Source organism: Anomaloglossus baeobatrachus, chromosome 4 (genome assembly GCF_048569485.1).
Source record: "Anomaloglossus baeobatrachus isolate aAnoBae1 chromosome 4, aAnoBae1.hap1, whole genome shotgun sequence".
NCBI lineage: Eukaryota > Metazoa > Chordata > Amphibia > Anura > Aromobatidae > Anomaloglossus > Anomaloglossus baeobatrachus.
This window is the reverse complement of record NC_134356.1, coordinates 309,533,850-309,555,094: the sequence shown is the minus strand read 5'-3', so window position 1 is coordinate 309,555,094 and position 21,245 is coordinate 309,533,850. Positions and strand designations below refer to the sequence as shown.

Here is a 21,245-nt window from a genome sequence, read left to right as displayed (position 1 = left end):
GGCCGCCGGCATGTCAGGGCACTCAGCTGAGCGCTCGGCCGCCGGCATGTCAGGGCACTCAGCTGCGCGCTCCGCCGCCGGCATGTCAGGGCACTCAGCTGAGCGCTCGGCCGCCGGCATGTCAGGGCACTCAGCTGAGCGCTCGGCCGCCGGCATGTCAGGGCACTCAGCTGAGCGCTCGGCCGCCGGCATATCAGGGCACTCAGCTGAGCGCTCGGTCAACGGCATGTCAGGGCACTCAGCTGAGCGCTCGGCTGCCGGCATGTCAGGGCACTCAGCTGTGCGCTCGGCCACCGGCATATCAGGGCACTCAGCTGAGCGCTCGGTCAACGGCATGTCAGGGCACTCAGCTGAGCGCTCGGCTGCCGGCATGTCAGGGCACTCAGCTGAGCGCTCGGCCGCCGGCATGTCAGGGCACTCAGCTGAGCGCTCGGCCGCCGGGTATTAAGAGCGATCAGCTGATCGTTCACAATAGTCGGCTGCCGGTACTATAAAGAAGAAAAAATAAATAAATAAATAACGCTTTATGTTATTTTGTACGATCCGTAGCATTGCGTTGTGCCACTATATGCAACGCATCCGTTGCATCCCCGTCACACAACGCAATGCTACGGAAGCCGTCCAACGCAAGTGTGAAACTAGCCTTATCCTGGTCACTTTAGCAATTCTGAGATGAGTGCGGCCTTCCTTCTTTCTGAGTGTGTTTACTTTTTACCCTTGACTGTACAGGAGGAGCGTCACTGGTGCTCAAGTGCAACACAGACTTATCTCAGCTAAGACAAAGCCTAGATCCTGTCAAGCTGCCACCAGGGGGAGCCGGAGCTCTGCAGCAGAAGACACTACACGGAGCAACAAGAACCAGGAAGTAGATACACAGTGTGTGCTCGTACACTGCCTCACAGCACAGCTGGGTAGCAGAGCTGTGGGGTGTGCAAGGAATGGTCAGGTGGGCCGGATCAAGCACAGTACGAGCAGAAGGAGGACCGGAGGAAAGAGCAGAAGCGGAGTCAAGGTCAGGCCGAGGTCAGTACCAGAGGAAACAACCGAGTGGGGAGGTAGGAGAGGGGACAGATGAATGGGGGGATGAATAGGGGATGGAACACAGACAGGGCACGGGGGCACAGGCACAGATGGATTAGGATAACACTTACAGGACCAGAAATTACAGGCAAAGCAGCGCTAAGCTTATAGCCGGCGCTGGTTCACTGGAGAGGTCAGTTTTTATAGCATCCAAGCTCCAGAAGTGAGGCTCGGGAGACTGCTCTGCCCCCTAGCCATGTGGACAGGGGGCGGCGAAACCGTGACAGATCCTCAGGCGCTACATATATTCACACACCGTGTTTTTGCGGATCCGTTTTTTGCAGTGAAATGCAGTCACTCTGGCCATCCCAGCAAAGTCAAGGGGTTTCAAGATATGACATTCAGGCACAATCGTTTTGTGAGGATCCGTTTTTGGGCTCAAAAACAGATCCTCACAAAGAATGAGCATGTCAGCTTGTGTGGCATTTTTCTAATCTGCTTTTGCTATTGAAAACATTATCTATGAGCTCAAAAACCTTTCAGGTGATGCGGTTGTGTAAAAAGCTGATCTGCTTTTGCAGCTGAAAAACGTATCCTCAAAACACGCAGCAAAAATGCTGTGTGAATGTAGCCTTAGATCAGGAATAGAACAGCCATTTATAGGACATTTCATGACTTTGCCAAATTGCTATGAAAAAATATTCAGCACATTCTACATTGCACTACTGTCCCCAATGTATTATATATTTTAGGAGTCGGTCCATTTTATACCGACTCTGACTACACCAAAATGAACACCAACTCCAACTCCGGTTTCCCCCAGCAAGTTTGGTACCACTGACTCTAGCTGCCATATGACACTGTGCTGATTGGTGATGAGCGAATCCAAACAAGTTCGGTTCGGCGGCGTCAGACAGACTTTAGATAACGTTCTCTTCTGGACCCAAACTTAATCTGAACCTCACTTAAAGTCACTAATTGGGCAGTTCGGACTCCACCCACATGCAGCCAGCCATAAACAGATCACATCCGGGGGAGGGTGGACAGGTTTTTTTCATTTTTTTTTCTGGGGTGCACACTATCCAATAATGTCGATTTAACCCCCAGTGTGCGCCATTCAAACACTTCAAGTGGCTTGCACTAGGCTCAGCACCAAGCGTACCCAAGCATAGCAGTGTTCGCGTCAGTGGTTTGCATAAGTAAAGTACCCGAACTCCGAACTCGAACACTGATTTGTTTTTTCATAAAGTCTGTATTCAGTAATGTCTGGATTCACTCATCTCTAGTGCTGATATATGGCGGGATTGTAGCAAGCTACATAGAGCCAACAGTTAAATCTAACGTTCAAAATGGTGTCTGATCAGAAAATAACAGAAGCTGAGCTAAAGGGAAGTGAATACAGTATACTTTAAAGAGGTGCAGATTATGGGAGAATACAATAAAATTTCTGGAGTGCTTCTTTAATTTTATTTCTGGGGCCTTGTATTTTGACTACAGCACATAGAATAACAGATAAACATTTATAAATTACAAATTAAAGTCATTCTTTAACAAAAGTATAGAAAGGAAATATACAAAACTCTTGGAGTTAATTTTTTTTGTACATCAATTTAAATTGGAAAAAACTTTAGTATTTGGACAATTAGACAAGCTATAGCAATAATATTTTTTAGCTATGTAAAACAAAAAGAAACATATATTTTTATAAACTTACCATGCCACCACAGAGACTTAAGATCGCAGGATGTGTTTCCAGACCATTGACATGCCCACTGTGGAAACAATGCTTGAGGTCCGAGAAGTCAAGGTGGACATGACTTTGGTTTCCAATATGGATAACATTGTAAGAATCCGCAATAAAGCTTGCATCATTGGTAAGGTTAAAATGGAAGAGCTGGCCATAGGCAGCAATGTGATAATAAGTCCTGTTCACGACAGGATGTAAAGTTTCAGGTTCAAGACTTCTTTTCTTTCTTCTGAAATGTTGGTTAGAAGGGAACACTTGTCCAAAATTGTTCACTCGAGATGGTATGACAATCTCATATGATGAAAGTGTTTTCACAAAACTTGCTGCAATATAAAACAATGAATTAAACATGATATACCACAAAACTACTGTATAATATGCATGTGTGTAAGCATTATAGGAAACCGGTCAGCCTCCAAAGAGCCATCAGTACCTTTCAGAGTCCTATTTCCGCATTTTAATCAACTGTGTGGTGTGCCAAAACTCTGCTGAAATGAGCGGCAAAAACAATGTTATGTCGCTGCTCATGATATGTATGACATAAGTAACCAAGACTAGTGATGAGCAAATAGCAACTATTCATGTTTGGATTATTTGTAACAAAACCCAAAGTACTATTCCAGTATTCATCATGAATAACTAACCTAATGCAAATCAATAGCATTTTTCTTGCCATTACGAATATTGGAATAGTGTCACTACGAATAATCCAAGCATAATCCAAACACAAATAGTTACTATTCGTCCATCTCTAGTGACTATTTCAATGGGTACCTATTCCCCCAGTTTCGTTTTGCCTCGGATGTTGTCGTCACGACAGCTTGGTAGGAATGACATCTACTTCACTGTCCCCAGTCATATCTTCGATGCAAGATGTAGCGTGCCTGCTTGAGATCTACTGTACTAAAGCTTTGATGTGGTACGGTCAACAAGATGGGCATGATTACAACACCCAAGGCAGGACTATCCGGAGAATACACACCCCACCAGATTTGTTGTGGCTAATTACTATGTCATGAGCAGCAATATAACACTTTTTGATACTCACATCAGCAGAGTTTCGGCACACCATACACTTGATTAAAATGCAGGAATAAGGCTTTGGAAGATTCTAGTAGAGTTTGGAGGTCGTGGGGAATCTGATGTGTACCCTTTAAAGGTATTGCATTTTAGTGAATAAAGACTATATATAAAAATATATACAATTTACCAATATACTTTTGCATGTCAATTATTTACTGGCAGTGGATAAAAATCTATCTTGGTCAAGAAGTGATACACACAGGTTCGGCTGGTCAAGACTCTGATACCTAAACTCTGAAAACTCTACTGTTACTCTAAGGCTGCTTTCACACTCCTGTCTTTTTCCCTCAGTCACAATCAGTTGCTTTGAGAAAAAACTGAATCCTGCAAAATAATTTGCAGGATTCAGTTTTTTCCCATATACTTGTATTAACGACGGATTGCGACTGATGGCCTTGTGTTGCATCCGTTTTGCGACGGATCATTCGTGGACTGACCGTTAGGCGGAAGCAATGCAGAATGTAACTTTTTTTGTGTGCGTTGAAAAAACAGACAACGACGGTTCCGTCGGTGTCCGTCGTGTGTTATAATGGAAGCCTATGGGCAACGGAATCCGTCAGAGCCCGTCAATTGACGGATTCTGGTGACGGATCCTTTAACCGCGCATGCGCAGACTCTCTCTCTCTCACTCTCTCTACCTTAACAAGACGTGCACCTGTATAACAATTTAGCTTTTACATAACATGATTATATAACAGCCAGATTTTCATAATATATGGTTGTGTTGAGTCCTCTAGAGAGAATTACTCTTCCCCAATTATTATGTCAATGTACTGTAAAAGATCATATGATCATGGACATCCGCTTTAAATATCTGACAAGATTAAAAGCTTTCAGTAGCCACAGTAATTATTTTTATTGATTGGTTGAAGGTATGTTGTAGTTTGTGCGACACTACAATTAGTAAGTACTTATACCATGATGTCTTTTAAGTTGTAGTGTAACTGTTGTCATTTCATATTTTAATATAAACTCTTGATATAAACATACTCACACACCCAAACAGGTAACAGAATAAAGAAAGTTCTAACTAGGTGAAATGCAGCCTCTGCACCCAACTGGTTCCTGGCAGACTAGGAAAGACACTAATCACACAACTAACAACACCTCCTCGGACCTGACTCCTTGAAAGGCAATCAAGGGGGTTTTCTGTACCTCTTGTGGAACCAACGGGAGGCTATGATACAATCCTTACAAAGGGAGAAAGAAGCGTGTCGGGTGAGAAACTAACACACATACACGAAGCATAGAAGATGGGAAAATTAACAGAAACAAGCGTAAATACGTGAAATATTCCAGACACCCAAACAAAGAGAAAATGAAAAGGTGCCGGGAGGGGAATAACAACTGAGGTTTACCATGAAGGATAAAGACCTGGCTGAAGAGCTGGAACTCTAACCACTTATCCACCTGAAAATATAGCTAGCAGAGAAGGTAGGAGAAGGGTAAATATAAAAAGACCATCTCATAATGTGAAGAGACAGAAACAAAATGGAAAATGGAAACCACCTGAAGAGAAGCAACTAATAAAAGTGAAGCAAGTACAAAAAAAAATCAGCATTTGCATAGAAGAAACGTGCTGTGGCTCAACAGAGCAGGGAACTAACCACACTGTACAAGATCAACAGATCGAGTCCCAAAACCAAAAAATTCCATTACCCTCCTTCTATGAGGAGCCACTGGACCCTCAAAAGCCTCCAGCCACTGACGTTGCAGGTGGAACTTTCTCCTCACCAGGCGATCCGAATGAAGATTCTCTGAATTAATTTAGGAGTTATCTTTAGAACCATAACCATTCTACCTAACAAGATACTGCAAACGGCACCTGACCAGCCTGGAATCAAGAACTCGCTGTACCTCATATGCTCGGTCCCCTTCCAGATTCACCCCAATATTGTCTCGAGGCCCGTGTGTCCCCTCAAATCTTTTAAAAGGGAAAAATTAAGAGTTACTGATCTTCCAAGCCACATAGAGTTGCAGTTTAACAGTTACAGGATTCAAAACTTTAATAATCTTATTACAGCCTACAAATTTAGAAGCGATCTTCCTAGATGCAACCTTTAATCGTAGATTTATTTTTAGGAAAACCACACAAACTCCCCCACCCAAAGATAGAGACCTTCCAACTTTTGCGTTTGGCACTTCTTTTAGCCTGTTCAATGGTTACCAAAAGACCCCTTTTGACCTCCTGTCAGATTTCAATTAATCAGCAAGAAAATCTCTCCTTAGCAGGCATGGAGGATTGTAATCCAGAAATAAGATTCAAGGCAGAAACTGAATCCATAAGTGCAGGTGTCAAACTAAAACCAGATTTCGTCTCCAGGGACACCTGTAGGAAAAAAACGGACTCTTGTATCAGAGACAATCTCAGACTGTTGCAACCCGCATCTTTACACTTTAAAGTCTCCTTTTCTTTTTTCTGTAGAAATTCATAATTTTAATTGAACTGTGATGTGACCAGATCAATCACAATATAAACAAAAACAAGCTGATGCTCCAAGTTCTGTACTCTCTCTGGGATTTCTGCAAGCACCAATTTGTATAGGTTCAACAGTGTCAACTAATGGAGGAGACGCCACCAAAACACCTATAAATGTGTTTTTATCTCTCAGGCATCTATCTAAACGAACAGTGAGTGACATAGCTTCCTCCAAGACTGCGGACAGGATCTGAAAGTCCCTGGCAGAAGCGAGTTTGAAGAGCAGGGTCGTTCCAGGAAGTCTCCACTGCCCAGTGTCTAAACTCCAAGCAGTAGTCCTCAGCTCTACGACCTCTTTGAGCCAATATACGGATCTTGAATTCACCCACAGTAACCATGTCAGGGTCATCATAAATGGGCAAACCTGCTAACTTTTCCAAGAGGAAACTAGTTCATGAAATGTCAGAATTTCTTGTTCTGAAGAGTTATTTTTGCCATCTCTTTGGTCTTTCATGAGCGCATGCTTTGTCATTTTTCACCAGCAGTGTTTCTTTGCAAGTGATTTTAATTTTTTTTTTTTTTGTCTTTTTGACTGGCATTCTTGGGTCGTTTTTCCTCCATTGAGAAATGAAGAAACCACTAGCTATTTCTGAAGTAGATATGCTGTGAAAACACACAAAAACATGCACGGGATTCTTTTGAGCCTCCAATTGACTGTAAAGTATAGAGAGTCTTCTGAACGGAAGATGCCTGAAGAATGGATAAAGAATTTGGCATTCATATGCAAAAACATAGCTTTTTATTAAATGGAAGCAATCCAATTAATCAGACGTTTCGGTCTTAATTTTAGACATTCATCAATACACTGAATTGCAAAAGGATTCAGTGGCCAACAAGAACAAAAAAGCAGCACAAAGGAAAATGTAGTATATGCTGGTAAAGCGCATTACCCCAGAATATTTAATAAAAAACTATGCTTTTGCATGCGAGTACCAAATTCTCTTTCTAATATTATATGGGATAGGATCCTACTTGTGCACCATACACAGGAGCGTCCTGCTTTATTCTATGTGAAGAATGGTCGGGTCACTTCTTTTCATTACTTGATATATTTTGAAATCTATAGCGGTTAAAGGATGCTCAAATAGAATAGAAGAATTTCCAGCAACGGATCTTCTAAAACGTCAATTTTTTATTTATAGAATTAAAAAATTCACAATGATTAAGGACTAGAATCTTCCGAAACGCATCTGTTTTGTGACACTATGGCTGTCTGATTTTCATTTATCATTTTTTGTACTACCATCCTTGTGAATTTTTTAATTCTATAAATAAAAAATTGAAGTTTTAGAAGATCCGATGCTGGAAAATCTTCTATTCTATTATTTCCTCTGTCTGGCATTGCAGCATCCTTGCAACAGATCTTCATGGAGGCAAGGCTGCTTTCACACATCCGGTTTGAGCCGTGCGGCTCAATCCGGCTGTGAAACCTATGCAACGGATGCGTTGAAAACACCGCATCCTTTGCATAAGTTTTTACATGCGGCCCGTCCGGTTTTTGCCGCTTGCGGCATGCTACTGAGCATGCGCAGTGGCAAAAACCACATGCGGCGTCCGGATACGTTTTTTGCCGCATCGCGCCGCATCCGGCATCCATAGGGATGCATTGGGAAAAGCGGCGCGATGCGGGTTTTTTTGCCGCACAAAAAAAAACGTGCCAGGCAACGTTCCATCCGGCCGCCGCATTGGCTAAATCCGCCGCATGCGGCAAAAAACGGACGGAACGCAAGGCCATGCGGCACAATGCGGCACTAATTAAAGTTTATGCAGGAAAAACGCAACCGGCAGCAAAAAAAAAAACGGTTGCGTTTTTCCTGCAAAGTGCCGGATTGTGCCGCATAGCAAAAACCAGAGGTGTGAAAGCAGCCTAAGGGGCACTTTGCACGCTGCGACATCGCAGGCCGATGCTGCGATGCCAAGCGCGATAGTCCCCGCCCCCGTCGCAGCTGCGATATCCTTGTGATAACTGCCGTAGCGAACATTATCGCTACGGCAGCTTCACATGGACTCACCTGTCCTGCGACCGTCGCTCTGGCCGGCGACCCGCCTCCTTATTAAGGGGGCGGGTCGTATGGCGTCATTGCGACGTCACTCGGCAGGCGGCCAGTAGGAGCGGAGGGGCGGAGATGAGCGGGATGTAAACATCCCGCCCACCTCCTTCCTTCCACATATCCTACGGAAGCCGCAGTGACGCCGGTAGGAGATGTTCCTCGCTCCTGCGGCTTCACACACAGCGATGTGTGCTGCCGCAGGAACGAGGAACAACATCGGACCGTCGTGTCAGCGTAATCATGGATTACGCCAACGCTGCACCGATGATACGATTACGACACTTTTACGCTCGTTAATCGTATCATCGAGCCTTTACACACTACGATGTTGCATGCGATGCCGGAAGTACGTCATTTTCAATTTGACCCCACCGACATCGCACCTGCGATGTCGTAGTGTGCAAAGCCCGCCTAAGGTGAGCTGAACAACCTTTTTCCTTTGGTCAAAGGATGCTCAAAAGCCTAAACATATGCACAGCAAGTTGTTTTTCCATAGAATGCATATATTCATCCTTATGAGAAGTTTCCTTGTACTTTTCAGATGCAATCTACCTGAAAAAAGATGTTTTGTGTACATACAGAAATGGAGATATTGATAACTGCACTGACTCTCCTGTTTGTGTGTCCCAAGTATTCTCCCCTTCCCATATATATGTGATTCTTCATATAGTGCCTGATGGAAAGACCTGAGTAGTCTGGACAGCTTGCTATTTGTCATCATCTTTTCATTTAGCCATTCAAAAGTATCAACCACAGAGGACTTTCACTTTTTCTGAAATTTTCTATGTAAAGATATGCATTTTTCCGTATCTCCCATTACAACGTGTGTTATGACAAAACCTTCATGTTCCTTCTAGGTGAAAATTTCTCTGTAATAAGGCACTAGAGACAATTACAGTTTTTCCGCTTCCTGAGGCAAAAAAATTGTACAAATGCCTCTACGCACAGTGAATAAACTCAATGCCAACATTGTTTTTTGGGTTTGTTTTTATGATGTTAATTGGAAAAAAAATACCTGGCAACATAATTCTCAAAGTCAGAAAGATTATGGTGATAGCAAACGTTTTATTGCAATAGTGAAAAAAAATTCTAAGGTATTTTCTAAAAAAAATAAAAACTTAATGTACAGGTCAAATAATTTTGGATTTTGATCCTTTTGAAAGGCCGGACTTTTATAAATATGGCGATATCAAATATGTTTTTGCTTAATTGCTTTAAATTTAACAGGTAAAAATGGGGGTGATTTGAATTTTTATTGTTTTTTTAAATTTTTTTCAGATGTTTTAAAAGTTCTCACATTTTTTAAACTGATTTTTTTAGTTCCTTGAGAGAACTTAACCTTTGATAATCCAATCCTCTATACTATACACTTTAAAATCTTCCTTTGACTGAGCTCACAGGAGAGCCAAGATAGCAGAGATAGGATTAAGTAGGACTATTGGTACCCCACAATTGAGGCACAAGTGTATTGGCAATTGGGTAATTGCATCAAAATGGTTAACAGCTCTGGTTGCTGCTGTTAAGCCCCCTTCACACATCAGTGATTCTGGTAGGTATGTCGCCATTTTTATATGTACCGGAATCACGGACATGAGCAGACCCATTAAAATCAATGGGTCTGCGCACACATCAGTGATTTCTCACGGTCTGTGTGGCGTGTGTTCCGCACATAAGATAAGTCCGTTTTTCTCCAGCACCACTGATGTCACAATGACAACACAGTTGTGTGAACGGTGACATGTACCAGAGAAAATCACCTGTCTCCAGCGCTGCTGTCTTCGGCGCTGCTGTCTCTTGCTTGCAGGCCCGCTCATGAATATTCACTGCACCGCGGATCAAGAAGCAGCAATGCGGGAGACATCAGCATTAGAGAAAGTAGCAGCGTGGACAGGTGAGTATAAATTTCCTGCTCTCCGTGTGCTATCAAAGATAACACATGGAGTACACAAGTGTGCTAAAAACACAGCACACGGAGGGACATACACACCTTCAACACATCAGTGAAAAAAACGTGTGTTTTTCACTGATGTGTGAAACAAGCCTTAGAGGCAGATGCCAGCTATATAACATAGCCGCCAGCATATACCATGTATGGAGAGAGATCAAATCTTGAGCCCATTCCACACACTCTAATCTGCTCTGTAGTATTATGAAGGTGTGGAAAATGTTGACCCCCGAGAAACACCTCACCGCTGCTTGTGTGGAGTTGCTCCATGTGCTTCTGTATAGGAGTGACTCCTGACTCCTGAGATCAACTGGATTACGTTTATTAACAAGCACATGATATGAATTTAATACATATGAAAAGAAGGGAATTTTGTTTACTTACCGTAAATTCCTTTTCTTCTAGCTCCTATTGGGAGACCCAGACAATTGGGTGTATAGCTTCTGCCTCTGGAGGCCACACAAAGTAATTACACTTTAAAAAGTGTAACCCCTCCCCTCTGCTATACACCCTCCCGTGCATCACGGGCCCCTCAGTTTTGGTGCCAAAGCAGGAAGGAGGAAACTTATAAATTGGTCTAAGGTAAATTCAATCCGAAGGATGTTCGGAGAACTGAACCATTAACCAAAGAACAATTCAACATGAACAACATGTGTACACAAAAAAAAACAACAGCCCGAAGGGAACAGGGGCGGGTGCTGGGTCTCCCAATAGGAGCTAGAAGAAAAGGAATTTACGGTAAGTAAACAAAATTCCCTTCTTCTTTGTCGCTCCATTGGGAGACCCAGACAATTGGGATGTCCAAAAGCAATCCCTGGGTGGGTAACAGAATACCTCGATAAAAAGAGCCGGAAACCGGCCCCCTCTTACAGGTGGGCAATTGCCGCCTGAAGGACTTGCCTACCTAGGCTAGCCTCTGCCGAAGCATAGGCATGCACCTGATAGTGTTTAGTGAAGGTGTGCAGACTCGACCAGGTAGCCGCCTGACACACCTGCTGAGCCGTAGCCTGGTGCCGCAAAGCCCAGGACGCGCCTACGGCCCTGGTAGAATGGGCTTTAAGCCCTGAAGGAATCTGAAGCCCCGATGAACGGTAGGCTTCAAGAATCGGTTCCTTGATCCACCTAGCCAAGGTTGACTTGGAAGCCTGAGACCCCTTACGCTGGCCAGCGACAAGGACAAAGAGCGCATCCGAACGGCGCAGGGGCGCCGTGCGAGAAATGTAGATTCTGAGTGCTCTCACGAGGTCTAACAAGTGCAAATCCTTTTCACATTGGTGAACTGGATGAGGGCAAAAAGAAGGCAAGGAGATATCCTGATTGAGATGAAAAGAGGATACCACCTTGGGGAGAAAATCCGGGACCGGACGCAGGACCACCTTATCCTGGTGAAAGACCAGGAAGGGGACTTTGCATGACAGCGCTGCTAGCTCAGACACTCTCCTAAGTGAAGTGACTGCCACTAGGAAGGCCACTTTCTGTGAAAGGCGAGATAGAGAGATCTCCCGCATCGGCTCGAAAGGTGGCTTCTGGAGAGCCGTCAGCACCTTGTTAAGATCCCAGGGTTCTAGCGGACGCTTGTAAGGTGGGACTATGTGGCAAACTCCCTGCAGGAACGTGCGGACCTGCGAGAGTCTGGCTAGACGCTTTTGAAAAAACACTGAAAGCGCCGACACTTGTCCCTTGAGAGAGGCAAGAGACAAACCCTTGTCCAATCCTGATTGAAGAAAGGAAAGAAAAGTGGGCAATGCAAACGGCCAGGGAGCAAAACCCTTATCCGAGCACCAGGCTAAGAAGATCTTCCAAGTCCTGTGGTAGATCTTGGCGGACGTTGATTTCCTGGCCTGTCTCATGGTGGCAATGACATCTTGAGATAAACCTGATGAGGCTAGCAGCCCTCACTGTCGGCGTCATACCGACCGTCCCGCCCTTTTCCCTGACTGGTAGGCCTGGGGGCGGGAGAATCCAATACTAGGCCGCAAAAGCCGGGGACTAAAGTTAAAACCGCGGCCGGCCGGCAGTGCACGGTCGGCGCGGTAGTCCCGGACCCATATCCCCGCCGCAGTCGCTGCAGCGTCCGGGCCCAAGGTGCTTTATGCGCCGTCCCAACGGGGACACAGAGTACCTGTGGATGCAGGGCCATGTCCCTGACGATACTCCGTCTCCTGTCCGGCAGATTCCCCCAGGGGCTGCGGAGGGAGACCGGTCCCAGTGTCTGGATGACCGGATAGGATCCCACTTCCCCAGAGCCCCTAAGGGATGGGGAAGGAAAACAGCATGTGGCTCCAGCCTGTGTACCCGCAATGGGTACCTCAACCTTAACAACACCGCCGACCTGAGTGGGGTGAGAAGGGAGCATGCCGGGGGCCCCATAGGGGCCCTCTTTTCTTCCATCCGATAAAGTCAGCAGCTGCTGCTGACTAAAACGTGGAGCTTGCGTGAATGTGTGCGTCCTTCAACACAAAGCAAAAAACTGAGGGGCCCGTGATGCACGGGAGGGTGTATAGCAGAGGGGAGGGGTTACACTTTTTAAAGTGTAATTACTTTGTGTGGCCTCCAGAGGCAGAAGCTATACACCCAATTGTCTGGGTCTCCCAATGGAGCGACAAAGAAAAACAACTTTGTAATACATCTTATCAGAGAAATCTGCTTCTTTCTCCTCATGAACTGATCTTTCACTCTCAATTCATGGATAAAATATGTATAATCCTTATTCAGTGAAGACACATTTTCACATTACGGAGATAAGAGATGACATTAAGTATTTATAGTTCTATGAAAAGGAGACGGAAAAAAAAGGATCTGAAGGCAGAAAGACATTGTGCTGCAAGTTCTGTTGAAACCACTGATACAGTTCTCCAAAGAACTTTATAAGCACCAACTGTCTTCTATCTCAGTAATGGAAAGTCTGTACTCACTGAAGACACATTTCATCAGTGAATTTAGAGTCTACCTGCCCAGTAGCAGAAGAAAAGTAGTCATGAGTGAGTGTGCGCGACACTGTTCGATACTCGATTGAGTATCAGGGTGCTCAAAACGCTCACTACTCAGTTGAGAGCTTGATTTCCCGGGTGGCTAATTCTCTATAATTTTTTCGTAAGCCCCAGAAAAGGGAGAGAGAGCGATCTCGTCCCTGACCCTCCTGTTAAGGAGAAATGCTTGAGTTTCCCATTGACTTCCATTATGCTCGTTACTCAGGTCGAGGCAGTCTGAAAGTCCGACCTGCTCGATTCGAGTAACAGGCACTTGAGCATTTTAATGCTCGTTCATCACTACTACAGTAATAAGAAATTAAAATAATGGTAACTTTATGTCTTTCAAAGTATCATTGTGTGTTTTTTATAAATTCAGCTTCCATGTTTTGTTTCTATAGCTCTTAACATATGTTAGCAAAATAGAGTTCAAAACCTCAATTACTATCCATATTTAAGCAAGTGTTGAGGTCATGTCAGTATTTTCCACTGTTCAGCTACAACATCAGCAAGGGTGTCAGCAACAGACAGCAAGCGCTGATCTCACGTCCAGAGGAAGTTCAATGGAGGTCATAATACACTGATCACTGCCTGAGCTGACATGTCTATAGGCCCTGACCATCAGCAGGTATCTTTCACAACATTGCTATGAGGCATTTCATTGCTTTCTGAGTGCACTGTCAGTCTTTTATAAATTATTTATTACTGTTTACTGTGATTAATGCGGTTCTTGCCGCTATATCTATTTCTATCTTATTGGTCACTCAATACACACAGACCATCCATATCACATCCAATTTTACTGATACATTACCATTCTGTAGCATAGAAAACTGTAAATGATTGTAAAATAATAGTTGCTGAGAAAAAGCGCAATTCATACGGATGCTAGGTGAGAAAACAATCACACACTCACATAGCACTCGCATGACATATGGAGTATCAAATGAATTTCACTCGTCCCACTTTTTTGGATGAGATTTTTTTATACGCCAGTGTGAGAGTACCTAAGGCTTCGCACCCACGTGTGTATGGCATCCAATGCGAAAGCATCGGTTGCGATATATTAATGACACTCAGCTCAGGCTCTGCTGCGAGCGTGAGCAGAGTGTCATGTGACTGTGCTCCATGTTATCAGATCACAGCTGCGGAGAAGAGGGAGACAGTATTCTCTCCATCTTCTCCACTGCCTCTCTATGCATAAATAACATTGCACTTGGATGACATCACAGTGCAGCTCAATGTTTCACTTGCACTCATAGACTTGTATGGATGTGTGTGACGAGAGCCTCACTGCCAAACGCAGCATGCTGCGCTTCTTTTCTGATGCTACTATGGCATGAAAAATAAATCGCAGATGGGACACTGCCCCATAGTTTTACACTGGTGGGAGCGCAATCTGATGTTTTATAATATTGTACTCATCCGTGTTAATCACAAGTGGGAGCGAGGCCGAACTACGAGACTACCATCACCCCCTTTTCTTTCTGCTGTAAGCACATCATGGCCATGTTTTTAACCTACTTTGTCTAATAAAGCATATACAATTTGTATACTACTTTGAGCATGACTCCATGTTGATTTTGTTCAGTGCTTCCCCTCTTATCACTGATGAGTCTACCAATAACTCGTCTCCCATATATACCACACATATGTCTATACTTGTCATCCATTTGTATACATTTTAGTATTGGTATATAATTATTGTGTTCCTGCACACAATCTTCTGATATGACAGATATCTATAGTTCATTATTTGCTGGGGCCAACTTTCTAAATGCTTGTTACCCAGTGTAAATCTTGACTAGGAGGTCTCAATATGCACCAAATTTATCACAGTGGCTCATGCAGAATGATAAGTCTGGTGCATCTTTAGACATTGTTGTCTAAACTGGCCATACACATTAGACGGCTGTTGGCCAAACCATGTTTCGACTGATTATTTGGCTGAAAGCCATCACTCCCATACTCAGGAAAGTATTTTCGGCCAAGCACTCCTACGTTCTTTATGAAAAGCCACATCTCTGCCAGCGACTTTTTCTGATAGAACAAAGCAATCAACAGCCAGAAATCGGACATGCCTGACGACATCTCTCTCCACGATCAGATGATTGATGCCCTCATACCCATTAATGTGTCCGCTGAACCAGTCAATATCAGTGGGTGTGGAAAAAGTTTTGGTAAATAATATGTAATAATTTACATTTAAAGGGTGATTCTGCAAAATTGGAGACACTGTTACAAACTATAAGATCCCCACCGTTACTCTTCCAATGATGCCAGAAACCCCCGCAGTCTTCTAGCTCTTCTTATGGCATGAGATTCCGCCATCACTGGCTACAGCGTTGATGTGTTGATCACTGCTGTACCACTGATTGACTGCAATGGCTATATGCCTGTGCAGCCAAGAAAAGAAAGAACAGAGACTGGCAGGGCACCCATGCAGTACTGGAGGACAACCCCTTTAACTTATGGAGGATTTGAAATAAAAAAAAAAAAAGTGTGCTGTGTGAAGTCTTTAATATCCTTTTCAGTCTTTCCTCAGTTATTCTGGTCTATTAAATGGATAACAGATGCTGGGAGAAAACCACTAATAACAGCTGTTAGCTTGTCAGACAACTTTTCCAAAGTCCTGAATGGTAATTGTATGTAAATCCAATTTTCTCCAGATCTTTCTACGTTAGGAATTTGATTCTGCACCTAACTACTCATGGGATCCTATAACCTCCCACATCCGATGCTGGTAAAAAGGGTACCGGTACTTTATTCCCATACTCGAAAAAGATTTTTTTTTACGTCTTTTGAGAAAAAAAAATTAAAATCAACAAAAAGACTAATGACAGTTATTCTATTAAGGGAACACCAATGACAGTAAAGATAATCCTCATAGATCCACTGTAATATCTAAGTTATATCAAAATTGTGCGCTCTACCAGGGGTAGCTTTGCCTTTCCAACTTCGGAGGGTTACAGTGCACTTATCATGCTGGATCCAGACATCTACCCATCTTCAATGTAGCGCTAGCAAGCAGCATAGCAAAGAGCTTCTACTCGTGTGCCCATTGTCTAGGAATCCGTCTGCTCCTAATAGAATGCAGAGGTGGCCGGTAACTTAGGCAACCTGCTGTACTCTATAGAATGAAAAATCCCTGTGCTCTTGAGAACTGAGAACATTTTTAATAAAAACTAAATTGCAAAATTGTTTATTTTTTAAACTTTAAGGCTAGGCTACAAGACGGCTCTGGCCACGTAACATGAAGATCATGGTGTCACAATGCAACTTTGCATCTATTGACAAGGTCTTGCTGCAAACCATGACCACTGGTTTATAAAATTTGGTTGAATGTTTTGTCCAATCTCACAACTTTTTCTTCATAGCCAAGTTGTTCTTTTTATGCAAAATGACAACTCTAAAATATTTACAAAACAGTAATTCACAGATAATGTCCACGTGTATTTTCGTCTGGTCTGAGAATTGCTTTTTGAGTGTTAGCGGTACTTTGCACACTACGACATTGCAGGTGCGATGTCGGTGGGGTCAAATCGAAAGTGACGCACATCCAGTGTCGCTGTCGACATCGGAGTATGTGAATCCTTTTTACTACGATTAACGAGCGCAAAAGCGTCGAAATCGTATGATCGGTGTAGCGTCGGTCATTTCCATAATTTCGGAAGGACCGATGTTACAATGTTGTTCCTTGTGCCTGCGGCAGCACACATCGCTGTGTGTGAAGCCGCAGGAGCGAGGAACATCTCCTTACCTGCCTCCACCGGCAATGCGGAAGGAAGGAGGTGGGCGGGATGTTTACGTCCCGCTCATCTCCGCCCCTCCGCTTCTATTGGCCGCCTGCCGTGTGACGTCGCTGTGACGCAGCATGACCCGCCCCCTTAGGAAGGAGGCAGGTCGCCGGCCACAGCAACGTCGCACGGCAGGTAAGTGCATGTGAAGCTGTTGTAGCGATAATGTTCGCTACGGCAGCTATCACAAGATATCGCATGTGCGACGGGGGCGGGGACTATTGCACTCGGCATCGCTACCATCGGCTTCTGATGTCGTAGTGTGCAAAGTACCCCTTAGGCCCCTTTCACACATCAGGTTTTTTGCCATCAGTCACAATCCGTCGATTTTGAAAAAAAAAACGGATCCAGCGACTGATGCCGCTGGATTTCTTTTTTCTCATTGACTTGTATTAGCGATGGATTGCGACAGATGGCCTCACGTTTCATCCGTCGTTCGACAGATCTGTCGAAAAATGTTTGTCAGTCGGACGGTGACCACAGTAACGTTTTTTGTGTACGTAAAAAAAACGGACAGCGACGGATCCATAGCCGTCCGGCATTTGATAGAATGGAAGCCTATGGGTGCAGGGTCCGTCGTAATCCGTCAAATGACGGAATCCAGCGATGAATTCCATTTTTCTTAACTGAGCATGCTCCAGCTTATTATTTAGTCCCTAGCTAGTCAGATTCGTCACATCAGTTTAGCCACAATCTGCAACGAATCCGTCGATCTGTCAAGAAAACAAATTGTGATTGATGGCAAAAAAACTGATGTGTGAAAGGGGCCTTAAAGTGAGTAGTGGATGCAGCAGAAAGAAAACTTGTCAGTCCTTCCTTCTATTTCCCATTTGGAACCCACTTCTGAATTTCGCTATCAAGACTTGACCCAAAATTGTCACAAAAACAATTTCTGTGCTTTCAGCCTCACACATTCTATTTCAGTGTTTTTTCTGCCACAAAAAAAGTATTGTAGAACGCCCATATCCTTATGGAGCCTCAAATAATATCCATCCGCAGTGTTTTTTGGGGGAAAAAAAATGCACAAAAACACCAGGTAAAAGTCACAATTTTTTTTTTCAAAGCCTCCTGTGTGTGAAACTGCATTTACTCAAAAAAACGTAATTACCATAATATTCTAACGAAAAGTTAGATCTGGCCGTATGTAGGATAAAGGCGGACGGCTATAGCGGAAATAATAGCGACATTACAGAATGATGTATGAAACTTGCACAAATAGGCATGTAGAGAAATAATGACCAATAATGGAGAAAATGGTGGATCGTTTTGGGCACTTAATTTCCACCACATATCTGCAACACTTGGAATGGCTGAAAGACTTACACTGGCAAGAAACTGAAACTGACCTCAAGATTAGCGAAGGGCAGCCTGGTTTTTTGGTGAGCTGCATGATTTGGCTCCACGCACTGAATAAAGCCAGTTCTTTTGAATCCCAAAGGGATAAACACATTTATGGTAAAACCATTGCAGTCCGATGTGTGCTGGAAACCCCATGCCATTGTGGCTTTTAGTGAGGTACCGGTTATTTGTGCTGGTTCATGTCTGTTGTTTGGCCCAGATCTTTGTGCCTGACGTTTGTGCCGATGTTCGTCCCGGATGTTTGTGCTGGATATTTGTTTGTTGCCTGATGTTTGTTGCCTGATGTTTGTGCCGGAAGCTTGTGCAGGATGTTTGCTGCCCTATGTTTGTGCCGGATTTTTGCTGCCTGATGTTTGTGCCCGATATTTTTGCTGGAGGTTCGTGCCGGATGTTTGTGCACAATGTTTGTGCTGGAAGTGTGTGCCGGATATTTGTTCCTGATGTTTGTGCCGGATATTTGTGCCGGATATTTGTGCCGGATATTTGTGCCGGATATTTGTGCCGGATATTTGTGCAGGATATTTGTGCTGGAGGTGTGTGCCGGTTGTTTGTGCCGGAGGTGTGTGCCGGTTGTTTGTGCCGGATATTTGTGCAGAATGTTTGTGCCAGAGGTTTGTGCAGAATGCTTGTGCCGGATGTTGTGCACAATGCTTGTGCCCGATGTTGTGCACAATGCTTGTGCCCGATGTTGTGCACAATGCTTGTGCCCGATGTTGTGCACAATGCTTGTGCCCGATGTTGTGCACAATGCTTGTGCCCGATGTTGTGCACAATGCTTGTGCCCGATGTTGTGCACAATGCTTGTGCCCGATGTTGTGCACAATGCTTGTGCCCGATGTTGTGCACAATGCTTGTGCCCGATGTTGTGCACAATGCTTGTGCCCGATGTTGTGCACAATGCTTGTGCCCGATGTTGTGCACAATGCTTGTGCCCGATGTTGTGCACAATGCTTGTGCCGGATGTTGTGCACAATGCTTGTGCCCGATGTTTGTGCCGGATGTTGTGCACAATGCTTGTGCCCGATGTTTGTGCCGGATGTTGTGCACAATGCTTGTGCCGGATGTTGTGCAGAATTCTTGTGTCAGATGTTGTGCCCGATGTTTGTGCCGGATGTCTGTGCAGAATGTTGGTGCCTGTTGTTTGTGTCGGATGTTGGTGCCGGACGGGTCGTGATAGACGCTTCACTACTTCACATCCATTGGTTTTATGTTGGATTCACGCTGGAGGCACATAAAGAACAATGGCATAAGAATAATGGGACACGTGCACACGCCACTCTTTTTATGAATGAGTGACGCCACTTTGGGACACCCCACAGGAGCTCCGCCATTGGCTCCCTCATAGGAGTGGGTGCAGGAATCATGTCAGAGGACCGCTTCATCAATAGATTTCTTTAGTCAAGACCAGTCCTAGTCCCTGAACCATATTCTGCCATACATTGTAAAATATGGCATAAACCTAATGGTGCCAGCTTATAACAAACACAAACAAGGAGGCACATGTCATATAATGGGCACCAACAGTTATAACGGGTCTGTCCGTATACAAGTGCCAGAATGTGGCATGGAGGCTCCACTCTAAAGTCCTACAACTAGTAGAAGCCATGAGTGCAGCCAGTGCCATGTCCATACACCCACAAGGTGGGCACTCCCATTCATTCCAGTGCTGCTGTCAGTGCCATTACCTTGCTTGGGGTGAAGCCTTGTTTCCCAGGAGCGTATGTGCAGGAAGCAGAGGTGACAGATGAGCCCGGCCAGCCAGTGTGCGCCCAGCATGTTCCCGGGAGCAGGCAGCCGGGAAGGTCCTCTTCTCACTTCCCTCCCTCCCGCCTCGGCCGCTCTCCCCCAGCCCGCGCCCCTCGGCTCCCTCACTAGTGCTGTGCCCGCTGCCGCCCGTGCCCCTCACACAAGTGCCTCCAGTGCCAGCCTCGCATCGCTCCGTCCTTGTCCCTCCTTGTGGTGTCTTCAGCTGGCACTGAGTGCATGTGTGGAGCCGCGGCACCGTGCCAGCAGCTCTGCTCCTCCGTCCTCTCTGACCATCCCAGGACCCGACATCAAAGAGCAGAGCCCGCCTTCTGGCCAGCCCCTGACACAAGCCGACATGGAGCCCCTCACTGGAAAGAAGCCTATCTATCACAGGCTCCGAGCAGCTGCACTCGCTCCTCCGCGCCATGCTGGTGTGAGCAGTGCTGGAGCCACCTGAGAAGCCCGGGGAGGCATGAGGAGGCATGGGGAACCTCACTATGGCTGCCCGCACCTCACTGCTGGGAGGGAACAGTGCGAGGGGCACATGGCTGTAGAAAAATACCGTTATTTCCTGTTAGAAAAAGTCTCACCCCTGTCCAGAAAACTGACATTGATCTGAAAAGCAAAACTACAGTACAAAAGTATGGACAGTATGAGCAATAGAGATACAGATATATCACACTGTACAGACACGGGGCAATACACCTGAGGCACATATACAGCATATACTGTAGGGGCAATACACCTGAGGCACATATACAGCATATACTGTAGGGGCAATACACCTGAGGCACATATACAGCATATACTGTAGGGGCAATACACCTGAGGAACATATACAGCATATACTGTAGGTGCAATACACCTGAGGCACATATACAGCATATACTGTAGGTGCAATACACCTGAGGCACATATACAGCATATACTGTAGGTGCAATACACCTGAGGCACATATACAGCATATACTGTAGGGGCAATACACCTGAGGCACATATACAGCATATACTGTAGGTGCAATACACCTGAGGCACATATACAGCATATAC

The 21,245-nt window shown here is 44.9% G+C and overlaps 1 protein-coding gene across 1 annotated transcript in view; it reads right to left on the bottom strand.

The window, feature by feature from the left end:
- Positions 1–20,249, bottom strand: part of ADAMTS20 (ADAM metallopeptidase with thrombospondin type 1 motif 20) — a 322,687-nt gene extending 302,438 nt beyond the window's left edge. Inside the window, exons 1-2 of the mRNA XM_075344979.1 lie at positions 20,136–20,249; positions 2,735–3,090 (exon numbers count right to left, since the gene is read on the bottom strand). Of these exons, the coding sequence (XP_075201094.1) occupies positions 2,735–3,090; positions 20,136–20,226 (447 nt within the window). The 5' untranslated portion in view covers positions 20,227–20,249. The remainder of the gene's footprint in view (positions 1–2,734; positions 3,091–20,135) is intronic.
- Positions 20,250–21,245: the final 996 nt, after the last annotated feature.